General features: G+C 38.3%; 2 protein-coding genes across 2 annotated transcripts in view; one reads left to right on the top strand and one right to left on the bottom strand.

Annotated features, from left to right (window-relative positions):
• Window positions 1–13,926, bottom strand: part of LOC113240588 (dynein regulatory complex protein 9-like) — a 260,286-nt gene that overhangs the window by 104,683 nt on the left and 141,677 nt on the right. The gene's annotated exons all lie outside the window — the stretch shown is intronic.
• Window positions 790–2,657, top strand: LOC113240589. Its single transcript, XM_026477928.1, has 2 exons — window positions 790–2,174; window positions 2,223–2,657. The coding sequence occupies exons 1-2, from the start codon at window positions 1,272–1,274 to the stop codon at window positions 2,412–2,414; spliced, it is 1,095 nt and encodes a 364-aa protein (XP_026333713.1). The 5' UTR covers window positions 790–1,271; the 3' UTR covers window positions 2,415–2,657.

The raw sequence follows: 13,926 nt of genomic DNA, 5'->3' as shown, positions 1-13,926 counted from the left end.
CAACGGAGTTTCATATGTGTAATGTTGTGCTGTCAAGAGCAAGTATGCGATTGAAAATATGTTTTTCATGATATTTATTTATTTATAAAGTGCGGACAAGTATTTACTTCGCATTTGCTAGAAATACCATATAGGTCAGTATGTATTGCACATCGAGTATGTAACCAGAAATAGAGACGAAATAAGGGCCATTTATTCGTGGCAGCTCATCAGTGATACGTCACTTACGAATATCAACTTCCGTTTGCACTGAAATATAGACAGCGCCAACAACTGACCTGTGTGTACTTCTCCAAAAATATTTCGTATTTGTCGTAATAAATATAACATCTCTAACAGTGGCGTGCTGTTCCATTGGGTGGTATGGGGAAAAACAGCAAAACGTCGAATTACAAAACAAACGCAATCAAATGTCATCGGTAATTCAATATTAAATATGTAATTTTGCAATTTTCGTCCATTACAGCAAGCTCAAGTTAACTAGTCGATTTGAAGAAACAATTGACGACACTCATTGACGACACCCATCAATTGTTTCGAATTGGGGTTGGCCACAGACCACATAAATACTAGTAATGGCCAATCGGAGCGCAGATGTCACGGTAATGATATGGCAGAATAGTTTTCAAATAAAAAGGCTGATGATCGCAAACACGCGCGATTGAGTATCTGTGTAAATCCCGCTAATGATGCAAGAAGACAGAGAATAATATTGAAAAACGGAACGTAGTCCGTATACTGGTAACAACCCCTTGCTAATTTTATAAAGATTTATTTTGGAAAACACAGTGTTTTACTTACGAGAACAACAAATACATAGTGCGAACGAGTTGGTTGAAAAGCACAAGCGTTTTCGTGGTTTGGAGACACCGGATTCACATCACAATCAACTAAAGGTACGACGAAAATAACAGTTGATCTATAAAATTTGAATTTAACATCACATCAACACCACAAATCAATGATAACCTGTAAATTAGAAATCAGCTGATTGGATGTTTGACATTTATGGGCGTAAACTTGTCTGACAAGTAACCAGTGTTGCCAGCATACATATTTGACTACAGCTGCGTTCGTGTGATTTCTGATCCGTTTCACGCAGAGGCCAAATTACTATACGCCCAGTGACAGAAGCGGTCCGAATCGTATTATTGACCAACAGAAACAGTGGTCCGAATCGAATTGTTATCTGGTCTTCCTGGACAAGAATATTGTTTGTGCGTGAGAGCCTAGCTACAAAATAACGAGTTGTAAACCAACCCAACGTAAGGATGACTACGCGAAAAACAACTTTAAGCTGTGCAGGATGCCAAAGTGCAATAAACACTGGGGATCCTTTTATGTCATGCGTCAAATGCAAACTGACTTATGAACTTTTATGTGCGAATTATACAGAGGATGCGTATGATGCACTTTCACCTGAAATCAAACTGTCTTGGGTTTGTGTTGAATGCCGAAGTAAAATTCCAAAAGGCGATAACTCAAATACCCCTGTTCGCCAGTACTTTATGCAGGATAGTACCACTAGGGATTGCCATGATTTTTCAAATTCTAGCCCCGATAATGTCACTGTACGTACTGGGAGACGTTATGGACAATCTAGTGATAACGATGGCATGAATTGTCCGCTACAAACACCTCAACTATCCATTGTAAAAGCATTGAGAGAAGCACAAGTTGAGTTTGAAGAACGCCTAACACTAAAAATTAGCAAACTATTTTTTGAGCACTTTAACTCTCTCAAAATCGATTTGTTAGAGAGAGTGAATTGTCTATCGAATAGAGTAGATGAATTACAGAGGACAATAAATGGGTATGCCACAGCAAGTAAGGTGACTAAAAAGGATAAACCTTCTAAAAACACCACTGTGGCGGCTAAGCCCAAAATAAATGATATTGACCGGCAAACACTACCTGCCCGAAGGGAAAATCGAAAGCAACAGCGGCAAAACGTGTCAACACCCACATCCACATCTACGCCCACTGCTAAATCTGATTATGCTTCGGCAGTCAAATCCGCGGATCTGGTGAGCAACGATGGCATAGGCGAATGGACAGAGGTAAGACGCCGAAAGCCGTCGTTATCAGCCCGAGTGTCATTGCCCGGTGTGCTGCGAGGTTCTGCTGCTCCTGGGGCTACGCTACTAAGTGCTGCTGAAAAGAGAACATATCTACATCTCTATTACGTTAAGGTGGGTACTACTGTCGAACAGGTAAATGCCCATCTCAAAGAAATATGTGGAAGTGACGCTTGTACGGTTGAAGCGCTAAAAGCGCGAGGAAATTACGCTTCGTTTAAGCTTGCAGTACCACCAGAGCTAACTGATCTTATCTTGAGTCCGGAGAATTGGGCTGTAGACATTTGTGTCAAGCCGTGGCGACAATATTTTCGCAACTTTCAGGGAAAGAAGTGACAAACTCAAGACTTACCATTGTTACTACCAGAACGTACGCGGTCTGCGTACTAAGACCATTGTCTTTAAAAATAATGTGATGCAATCGAAATACGACATAATCGCTTTGACAGAGACCTTTCTAACTAGTTCGGTGACCAATGGAGAACTTTTTCCACCTGGATATGTAGTGATTCGCGATGATCGAAAGTGCGAAGCTGGTTGGGGTGGAGTGTTGCTGGCAGTGCGCGATTGTTACTCTGTACGCATGATCACAGATATTAATGGTCTAACACCTGACAAGGAACTATTATTTGCCACTATCAAGTGCAACAACACTAAATTGTTATGTTGTGTTGTGTATATTTCCCCTGATAGTAGTGATGAATATTATTTGAATACTTTAACGTGTATCGAAAATGCAATCTGTTCATACCCGGACTTTGAAGTTTTAGTTTTAGGAGACTTTAATTTAAATTCATTCTCAAAAACCATAGCAGCACAATTTAATTGTTTCTGTGAATTTTGTAAATTAAAAAATCATAACGAAGTGCTTAATATTAATGGCCGATATTTAGACTTAATACTGAGTGATATTGCCCCCAATCAGGTTAGTGTCACAGCTACTAGTGAGCCCCTAGTACCTATAGATAAACACCATCCCTCACTTGAATTGACCGTAAGCTTGCAGCGTGACGTTGGGCCCCCGCTGTCTCCTCACCTAGACGCACCTAAACAACAGGATGGGTCTCATGAATGGAACTGGCGTAAAGCGGACTTTCAATCCTTGTATGCCGCTTTAGCTGAGATAGACTGGACTGAACTGTTTGAAATTTGTCATCCTGATAGGGCTGTTGACTTTTTCTACCAAAAAATATACGAATGTTTTAATCGATTTGTACCAATCAAAAAGCGTGTACAACGTGATACGCGATATGTATACCCAAAATGGTACACTCCAGAAATTATACGTAATCTAAAACATAAACACTTTCATCTTAAGAAAGCCAAGTCTGAGGGTAAAGAGTATGATAGGGAAATGTATAAATACTATAGATGGCACGTTAAAAAATTGATAAGTGATGCGTACCGGCAAAATATAAATAATTTGCAAAAAAGTATTTTTGATGAACCAGCTAAATTCTGGAGATATGTCAAAGACAAGCGAAAGGATAGGCGAGGTGTTGATGTCTTTTCCTATGACGAAGGTGAAGTGGCTGGGCAGGCTGCTGCCGACGCTTTTGCCCGATATTTCGGCTCTGTTTTCCATTTGAACCAGCCGCACTTGGACCCTGAAGAAGCTGCTCGCGCTGCTCATTCACAAGTAGGTGCTAGGGTTATTGCTGTGTTAGATGTGAGTGAGACTGATGTTATAACTGCTGTAAAGCGTCTAAAACCTCAAACTGCGGGGGGTCCGGATGGAGTGCCAATGTTTCTAGCAAAAGATTGTGTGTCAGCTTTTCGGGCTCCACTGATCTACATCTATGGCCTTTGTCTTGACTCTTCGATGTACCCGCAGTGCTGGAAGCTATCGTGTGTAACGCCAGTACCGAAAGGAGATGCAAGGGGTGACGTAACGCAGTACAGACCTATCGCGGTACTATCAGTGTTTGCAAAAATCTTTGAGTCTATCGTTAATAGGCACATTTGTAGGCAAGTGGATGGTCTGCTGCACAATAGTCAACATGGCTTTCGCAGAGCTCGTTCTACTACTACAAATTTGGTTGCGTTGGTGGACTACGTATCGGCAGAGATGGATGCAGGTCGCCAGGTTGACGCAGCATACTTCGATTTTAAAAAGGCATTCGACCTGGTGGACAATGACGTGCTGTTGGGGAAATTGGCGTTATTGGGCTGTACACCTAAGCTCCTACGGTTTTTTGCCAGCTATCTCGCGAATAGACGACAGTTCGTTAAAGTGCAAGGGTTTACGTCTACAGAATACTACACAAGGTCTGGCGTAAGTCAAGGAAGTACGTTAGGCCCAACTCTATTTTTAATAATGATTAATGACTTGCCCGATACCATTCGTAATGCTCGATGTCTTTTATTTGCTGATGATCTTAAGCTGTTCCTGGGTGTGAGGGATAGTGTGGATACAGCAGCCTTGCAAGCGGATATTGATGCGGTGGGTGAATGGAGTGTAGCTAATCGTATGCCCTTTAATAACTCTAAATGTAAAGTTATTACTTACACCCGTAAACGTTACCCAAGATTGCAAATTTATAAATTATCTGACGCCTGCATAGATAGATTTTATGACATTTGTGACTTAGGATTAATAATAGATAGTAAATTAGACTTTCACAAACATGTGATAGAAACCTGTAAAAAGGCGAATAAAACCTTAGGCTTTATTATACGGACTTCATATGAATTTAATGATGTAGTTGTGGCCAAGGTACTATATAATGCTTACGTACGCAGTACACTTGAATACGCTGCTATAATCTGGGACCCCCACGAGGACAAATACTCCACCATGGTTGAACGCGTTCAACGTAAATTTGCACGGTGGCTCTATCGACAGCAATACGGGTATTACCCATACCTGTATCCCTCGCTATTTGTTACAGGTATGGTGGAACTTAACTTGCTGTCTAGGAGGCGAAAGATGCTCCTCCTGGCATATTTCATTTCTGCATTCCACCATAAGATAGATGATGATGTGATTTGTAGAGTGGATCTACTGGTGCCCGTGCGTATACCTTGGGTGGAGGTTGGGGAGGGGGTGGTGGCCCCGCGCCGCCAACCTCAGCTCTTGCGCAAGCCGGTCACGCGCACACTTTATGGTGCCAACGCACCTACCGTTCGTGCAATACTCCTGATTGGGGACATACTCGCTCGGTGTAGTCATGTTGACTTATTTGCTGATCGCGTGCAGTATATATGTAGAGAGATGAGTAAGTTCATAGAATAAGATTAAGAAACATTATTGTATAATTGACATAATAATAATTCATCTATAATAATTTTTGATTGACTGTAATAATTTTGTGAATTTTGACATTGTGTAGCATGTAAGCGTGTTGGCTGTATAGCTGTTAGCTTATTATGTAAGTGTAAATAAATAAATAAATAAATAAATTTCCCTGAACGAGCTCTTTCACAAAGAGCTCTACTGCTACAGAAACTTCCTAAATCAGGTGGAGAGGAGTCATCTGCCTGTCAGGTGTAAAAAAATACCATAGCAATGGAATTCACTCCGAGGTGTAACCCAAAACACTCAGATAAGAACCAATTCAGAAAACTTCATTTCGTAATTTGGTCCAGACGGGAATCAAGGACACTGGTATCAAGACTGTGACATGACATGCCATTAGAAATATACATAATTTCGTTAAGAAAGAATATATATTAACCTTCGAACTAAGTCCAAACTCATGGTACCACGTTTACGTTTAACCAAGGTAAACGATTCTTTTTAACCGACTTCAAAAAAGGATGAGGTTCTCAATTGGACTGTATGTTCTTTTTTTTTGTATGTATGTTACGCGATAACTCCGGTATTTGTGAACCGATTTTCATGATTCTTTTTTTGTTGGAAAGGGGGTAATTCCATAGTGGTCCCATTTTATATTGAAGAAAATCAACCACCTCAAAGGGTGACTGTACACGCATGAAGATTCATTTTTATAAATAGCGCCTAACTTTAATTTAGGAGCAATTACTTTTAGCAATTATTTAGTTGATTTTGCTATTTCTCCAATTCAAGGCGTTTTTCTCTCGATATACTTTGAGTAGTGTCGTAGTGAGAACCTATTTTTATTATCTCCAGTATCAAGTCCTGTATAGCGGCGAACTAGGCGATATTTGAATGAAACTTAGCAAATAGATGTAATTCCACGTACTTTTGAGGTCGGTTTTTTTAGTACTCTGTACTGAGATTATATGGGGAGCTTTTTACAATAAGATTCCGAAGAATATATAAAGATTATCATTTCAGCGATTTAATAAATTATATTCCTGTCCAGTCTTCCAACGACTGTTATATTTATACTTACCTCAAAGGCTTCACAAACATCCAATAATTTAACTTGATATCGAAACTATGTTATCGTCTTAATAATTAATATTGTACGCAAATATTTTGATTGAAATTGAAGCTAAATTAATTGGTGAAGTTATTGCCCACGCATTCTTCACAAAGGAAAACGCCTTACAAATGAAAAGTATTACGATATGATTTCGTGTAAACCATTTATTTATAAATGATCCGAGTGCAACACGGTTCATGGCCCGACACTTAAGGCCATGTGCTTGGCGGGGCTGATGGTGGCGACGCTAATCATAATTAGACGCTAAATCTAAATCTAAGTCCACCAAAGTATTTGAGGGAAGTTATTTTTGAGAGGCAAAAACTGGATAATTTGTAGCGCTTTGTATAGCGAGGGCTTCTGAAACAGCAATTTGTAGAATTTATAATAATTAATTTTTTGTCCTATTTCTTGTTTTATCCTTTTTGTTATTTTTCTAGTTGGTTTTTTAAACTTCATGCTTGCCACACCCGTACGGTCCCACCGACGCTCCCATCGACACATTAACACTGACTGATACTACTACACTAAGACTCACTGCACGACTTACACTTTTTGCTGTTGATCCACCACATCGCGGTACCCTCTAGGCGATAGCTGAAAATCAGTGCGTTGCTTTTAGGCAATATCTGCACTGAGCTATGGCCTGTTTGGCTTGCTGCAGCACTCGCAACTTGCTTTTTAATTAATTGTAGATAAATGTCGTTTATTGTGTATATTTATTTCATTTCATACCTTTTCGTTATTTTCTATGTTTTGTTTTGCGTTTTTTTTGTCTTCTTTCTTTCTTTCGCTATTTGCTGTTTCATATTATTGTGTGTGCTTGTGGGAAGTCAGTATTACTTTTAATAAATAATTGTAACTTTCTTTGAAAAATTAACTAACCTCAGTATAGAGTACTAAAAAACCGACCTCAAAAGTCATTCGTCCCCAGGTTTACCATCCTGAGGTCGAATATTTTCTTAAAATTTAAATGGGACCACTTCTGAGGTAGGTACTGCACTGAGGCGTAGCTTGGGATGCGTAGCGAGAGGTACTTCTAATAATATAAACCGGGATCATCTTAAGAACTCTGGTTTATTTCACCATTTTACATAATTTCACTTTCAGGGTTACAAATCAATAATGTTAATATGTCAAGATCTTCTGTTTTCTTATTTCAATCCTTAACATTCTAAATATAAAACTATAATCACTACCTATATTCAGCCAGCAATATTACTCATACTACATCCTACTAGGCTAGTCTACATCCCTCTTCCTCACAGCTGAAGGGGTGAATATCCCTAGCTGGTGCTCTACCTATGATAGGCAACTTACATCAGTGATCAGCCTTTACTACAGGCTAGCCACACACTGCTCTTCTAGCTTACCGTGTCAGACGCTATACCAACTAAGCCACGTATATCATCAATTGTTTGGGCAAAAAATTGTAGTGCCATATTACCAAAACTACTTTTAACGTAATTTAGGCAATATGTAGGGTTGTTGCGGAGATGTGAACTGATGTGATGTTATCCTTGTTCATGGAGAATTTACTCCAAAAGTACTTAAGATAAAGTACATATTCGTCCTCACAGCTAACCAGACACACAATTTCCTGATATTCTGTCTATTGATAGCGCTAAACGATACGTCAGCGATTTTCCCAGCTGTGATTTCAGTGATGCGTGGGCGAAAGTTGTAGTATAGGTTTCCGAAATAGAAACCTACGACCTGAGTGTAATATTTTTTGTACTTTACGTAAACCTTCTTGATGAGATTTAAAAAAATTCGAACCGACGTCTTCTAGCATACCGTGTTAGACGCCATACCAACTAAGCCACGGAACAAACCAGCGGACCTCACGAATTTGTGTATGTGCTTGTAATACAATATGTGTAATAAACACAATATGATTTTAATTATATGACTTTAAGAATACGTTCGGACATTGTATAATATTTGCTATTAATATATGTATGCCAGTTACTGGCGCAACACGTTGAACTATAAGTGTAATCTTAAATATGTAAACTGTATTTACCGTGAATGCTTACAAATAAATATATCTCTATCTCTCAATATCTCTATTTCTCTAAACTCTATTTATTTTTTTAAATCTCAATAGCAAATATGCCGTATTTGGAAATTTTGAAAAATTTAAATCATCTAACTACATATAACAAATATAATATGTATAACCTTTACTGTGTTTCAGGAAACTGAAACACAGTAAACTGAGAACTTAAAAATATTTTAGTGTTATTAATCAATTCATTTATTCATTTAAATTATAAATTCTACAGTGTGGTAGAAAGTACATTTTTGTTTCATTTTTCAAAAATATTAAAAAAAATAGTATTTCTTATAAAAATACCTTGATTTGATTTGTTGTCAAAGATTGTTTTATTGGCTATAAAGTTATAGTATTTTAAATTATTTTAATACATTTGCTCTATAAAAAAAATTCTAGTTCCTGTAATTTATAGATACCCTGTAACGGTAAAAATATAATCACGCGTAATAAAATTGATCAATACGATTCATAAGCATTTTTTTCTAATTCAATTTGTATTTTTTTCCAATATCCTAATTTTGGTGGAGATTATCAGTTTTGGTGGTCCAATAAAATTTCATTTTCACATATTTTGAATACTATTTGACATTTTGATGGGCCGTTTACATATTCTTTTCGGAATTAATTTTTAGTGTAATACCAAACCGTATTTTTTCCTTAAAACGCAAAATTAAAGATCGCCTCCAAAATTAGACTAAAAGTACCTGTTTGTTGAAAGTGACGCACGTACGCTCTCCAAAACATCGTACGCAGTATTTTGAACTTTACTAAAGAGTATCAGTTACAGGTATATCCGATAATCCTTAAAATTATGCTGATAATTCCAAGACTCACATTACCTTTAAAACTTACTTCAAAACGAAGTTGTTGCATGAACTCTTGTATCCCGTATCTAATGACACTTCAAGGCAGTTGTTTCGAGAAAAAAAAGCACCTCTAATTTCTTGGCATCAAAGTAAGATATTCCCTGTGAGGTGTCAGAGCAAAAGGCTTCACTGAAAGCACCCAGAGTAGAACAACTATTTTATTAAATTATTAATACAAAGGTCGGGCGATGAAAAGGGAAGATGTACGAACTCTGCATGGACGAGAAAGGATAAGATAAGGAATGAGTACATCAGGGGAAAAGATGGGGAATAATAGGTTGGCATGGTATGGACATGTCATGCGGAGAGAAGAATGAATGTGGAGGGATATAAAGGGAAAGGAACGCCAAAGAAAAGACGGATGGATTGTCTGAAAGACGACATGGATAAGAAAGGTGTGTATGGAAATGACGGCTGATAGGGGAGAGTGGAAGAAAAATACATGTCGTGCCCATCTAGTATGGGATAAAGACAGGAAGAAGAAGATTAATATATAGATCGAACCATTGACTTACAATTATATGGACGTCGGGTCCGCGCTAAAAAGTGTCTGAACTTATAGGGCGTTAAAATCGTATACAGAGCGTCATTCACGCTTTAGTCTTCGTTTGTTCGACTGACAGCGAAGCAAGCAAAATTAGACAGTACTGCGATGACATTACAATTTAAATTCAACGTTTTAGCTTTTTCATATTCCTTTACATGTCACTACGTTTAAATAGGTTGACTTGGGACATTTTTTTCGTTTGTGTATTAGACCCGTCGTCCATTTATTTGTAAGTCAATGGATCGAACACTAAAAAAATTCATTCGAAACCGTTGATTCAAACCTTAACCGCGTATATTTATTTTCTTCTAACAAACCAATGTTTCGGGTTCCCTGTTTGGTTAAAATAAGGTGCGTCTGTGACCTTCTCACCTGACAGAAAGTGACGATGAGTTCGACGATAGAGACACCTTTATAATGCCTATTCACTCTCGCCTTGAAAGGGCCTAAGTTCTAACGTTCCAGGAACTAATCTGCAAGCAGGGAATACCCCTCCAATTCCGTACATATACATGTGGAAGCGTAACGCTTCGCGTGTATTTTGGGTATGTGAAATTACAGGCACGTAGGACTTGTCAAGATATGTCTCAGGGTGACGGACGCAGTGGCAGTGCCCCTAATATCTATGCGATTTAAAGGGTTGCCTATCACTAATCCGAAGTGACATTTTCCAGAAATAACGTTTGGTCGAAATTTCATAACCTCGAATGTAATTTTGAGAGGAAAATGTTTTTTCTTTTAAACCTAACTTAACCGAACCGAATCGTGTCTTAGCGATAAACATTCAACATATCCTGAAAGAACAACTGTTTCGTTATAATTCGGTTTTCGGTGTAATGAAAATTCGAACAAACGTTATTTCGGACAAAAAGTGTTCGACTTTGTGATAGGTTACCTATTTAAAGCCTTGCCACCTTAACATTTTCTTAGCTTGTCGCCGGCGCACGATCTAGTAATCCCGTAGCTAGGTATCATAAAAAAATTACAATATAAGGTTGGAACCGCTGCCTACGTTTAGGTGCGACTGAATCAATGGTGACCGAAACATTGTTGATTTTAAAACAATAAAACAAATATACGCGAATTCGAAATTACTACCTTTTATTAAAAAAACCCACCTGAAAAGTTCGTGGAATTACATCTATTTGCCAAGTTTTATTGAAATCGGTTACCGGAGTGTGAAAACGGATTCGTCCCCTGGTTTGCCACCTATAACCGCTCACGCGATTCATGCGTCTCTGGAAGCATACCTCACCTAGAGGTACCGGTGATGATTTTATACCGATTTATCGGAATCGAAGTTATAACAGGTAAAAGAACTAATACTAATTGCTATTTCGGTAACTACTCTAGCAAACCATAAAGTTTTTAATGCCTGGGTCTGTCATTAAAAAAAAATAAACGACTTTAAAAATACGTCACGACAATCGTGTGTGTTATTGTTTGTAATATAAATGTTTATAAACTATACTTTAAGGAGTAATTTCATGGTAAACATTAGAACCACTCAAACTGAATATTATCATATTTACCCAAGTACACCAAAAATTTCATTAGTGCTTTTTAAGTGCAGGATTTGCGGTGTATTACTGCATTTTATTTGAGATGTTTTTATTGTAGTACGGAGGGTATTTATTTAGCAATGCAGAATAATAATTTTTATTTTTTAAAACTTGTATTTAAACTGAATCCTTTTCTAATTTGCGAAAACAAATAGCCGCCATTTTGCGGTAGGATGAGCTCATCGCGTGAGCGGTTAGAGATAGAATATTTTCTTGAAATTTAAATGGGACCAACACTGAGGTACCCTCTTTCCAACAAAAAAGAATCACCAAAATCGGTTCACAAATGACGGAGCAACCGCGTAACATACAAACAAAACAAATACTGTCGAACTGAGAACCTTCTCTTTTTTTGAAGTCGGTTAAAAATATAAATTTAAATTCCAATGTATAGGTATGTACACATTTTGTTGTAATTTGATATAGTCTTGTTAAAGAGATCATTGAAACAAAATGTACAAATTACAGACAAAACGCCGAATTATTCCAAAAATAAACACCCAGCAATTAGAAGCTAATTTGTTTTTCAAAACATACAGTTACATAAACTACATAACAGTTTTGTTCTTCCAGTCGGGGTATTGTTCTTCCAGTTGGGGTATTCTTCGTCGTCGGGTTGTGTTCTTCGTCGTCGGGGTCACCAGTTTACCATGGCGCAGGTGAAAAGGTGTTGGTGATCACCAGTTCGCCATGGTAGTTTAGTGGGAGAATGATAGACGAGTCGTGGGTTGGTAAATGACTATATATTAATGTATGAACTGATTATAACTGATGGTATATTTACTTGAGCTACTTATTTATACTAATTTGGTACGTGTGTCTTATGCTGATTCACAAGGCATGGTTGTTACTTTTGCTTGCACTGAGACGTGCCTGAATGTCGGAAGAGGGTTAGGCATTCTGGCACGTCTGTGGCTGCTACATAAACGATGATGACTTTATTGTCTACCTACTTATTACCTAGTTCAAAGACAAAAAACAAATACGTAATTTTTTTTTCTAAACGATTCCATATTATTGTTTTGCTCTAAAGATAATGCACACGTACGCTAAGAACCTACGCACATGACGTATTTTTTACGGTCGGATGAAGGCGTTTCTCGAACGCGTGTTTACGGCGCCGTAGGGGTTCAATAAAACGTATGGAAAAGATTAGAGCGACGCCACACGACGCGTTGCGTATTCGTTGCGACGACGCGACGCCTGGACGGTAAAGATGCGTTGTACTACGTAATAAATCAGAACTACATGCCACATGGTGCATTGAAACGACGAATGAGCAACGGACACGGGGCCAGGAGACGAAGGGTGCTGCAGTGCGTAACAAAGCAACGTTACTTTACGTTACTTTAAAACACCGCATTACTTGTGTGGCACTCGGTGCGTTGATATCATTAAAATGGACCTTAAATGTTGTCTGAATTAAATAAATTATTATTATTATTATAACGCCGCCGTATGCTATACCACACGCAAAATAGATGCATAGACGTCGAGTTGCGGACGCCAGCCCGTTACCTCAAGTACCAAGATCTTTTTTTTTATAACGTCAAGTGACGGGACTAACAAATCGTACACCTGATGGTAAGCTGTAGCCTGTCTATAACAGTTACAGTGCCACTCAGAGCTTTAAATTGCAAAGATCTTGAGGGCTGCGCCCGTCACCCCGAGACATAAGTTGACAAGGCTCATGAGCCATTACACCAGCATCCTTACACTTACAACACAGTAATACTGACATTACTGCTTGGCGGCAGAAGTAGGTAAGGTGGCAGTACTACCCTGGACGAACTCTTTCACAAGAAGCTCTACTGCTACTAATGACGACGCAGCAAACGGACAGCGCCCGTGTGCTATCGCTTCTTGCTGCGACCGAATCACGGTGTTGTCCACGCCACGGATTATTACTGGGTAGCTACACCCTATGCATACCCTCCTAAGTAATTTCTGATCACCCATTGACCTATTGGTAGGTCAATATGATCACCTGATAGAATTGCGATTTGGGTATGGGCTCTTCTTCTACTAAACTACTTCTTTTTACTAGTTTATTTATTTATATATGTATTTATTTATAAAGGACATCCAACAGCGCATTGTAGAACTTAAAATAGTAGTTTATGTAACTGTTTCATAATGAAAGGCATTAAAACACGAGTGAGGGTCTTAATGTCTAATTATGTACAGTTACGTACACTGCTTTATCTACCACATATTATAAGCTCTCTGTCATGTGTTTAGGAACCGCATGTTACGACTGCCGAAATGGCGGCAAATAAAAACTTTTCTCACGCATGTCACAAAACCGTAGTTTTTATTTTTAATCCATAGACTAACTAGAATCAGCCCCAACTATAGTCTGTTCCAATCCATTTTGAACAAAAGGTAAACAAAACTGTTTGGTTAAAATTCTAAAGCAACCACTAAATAAATCGAATAAGCGACACTTTCACGTATATTTC

This window comes from Hyposmocoma kahamanoa, unplaced genomic scaffold, assembly GCF_003589595.1.
Source record: "Hyposmocoma kahamanoa isolate Upper Pololo Valley unplaced genomic scaffold, ASM358959v1 157, whole genome shotgun sequence".
In the NCBI taxonomy this organism is placed as follows: domain Eukaryota; kingdom Metazoa; phylum Arthropoda; class Insecta; order Lepidoptera; family Cosmopterigidae; genus Hyposmocoma; species Hyposmocoma kahamanoa.
This window is presented reverse-complemented; position numbering and strand designations above follow the sequence as displayed.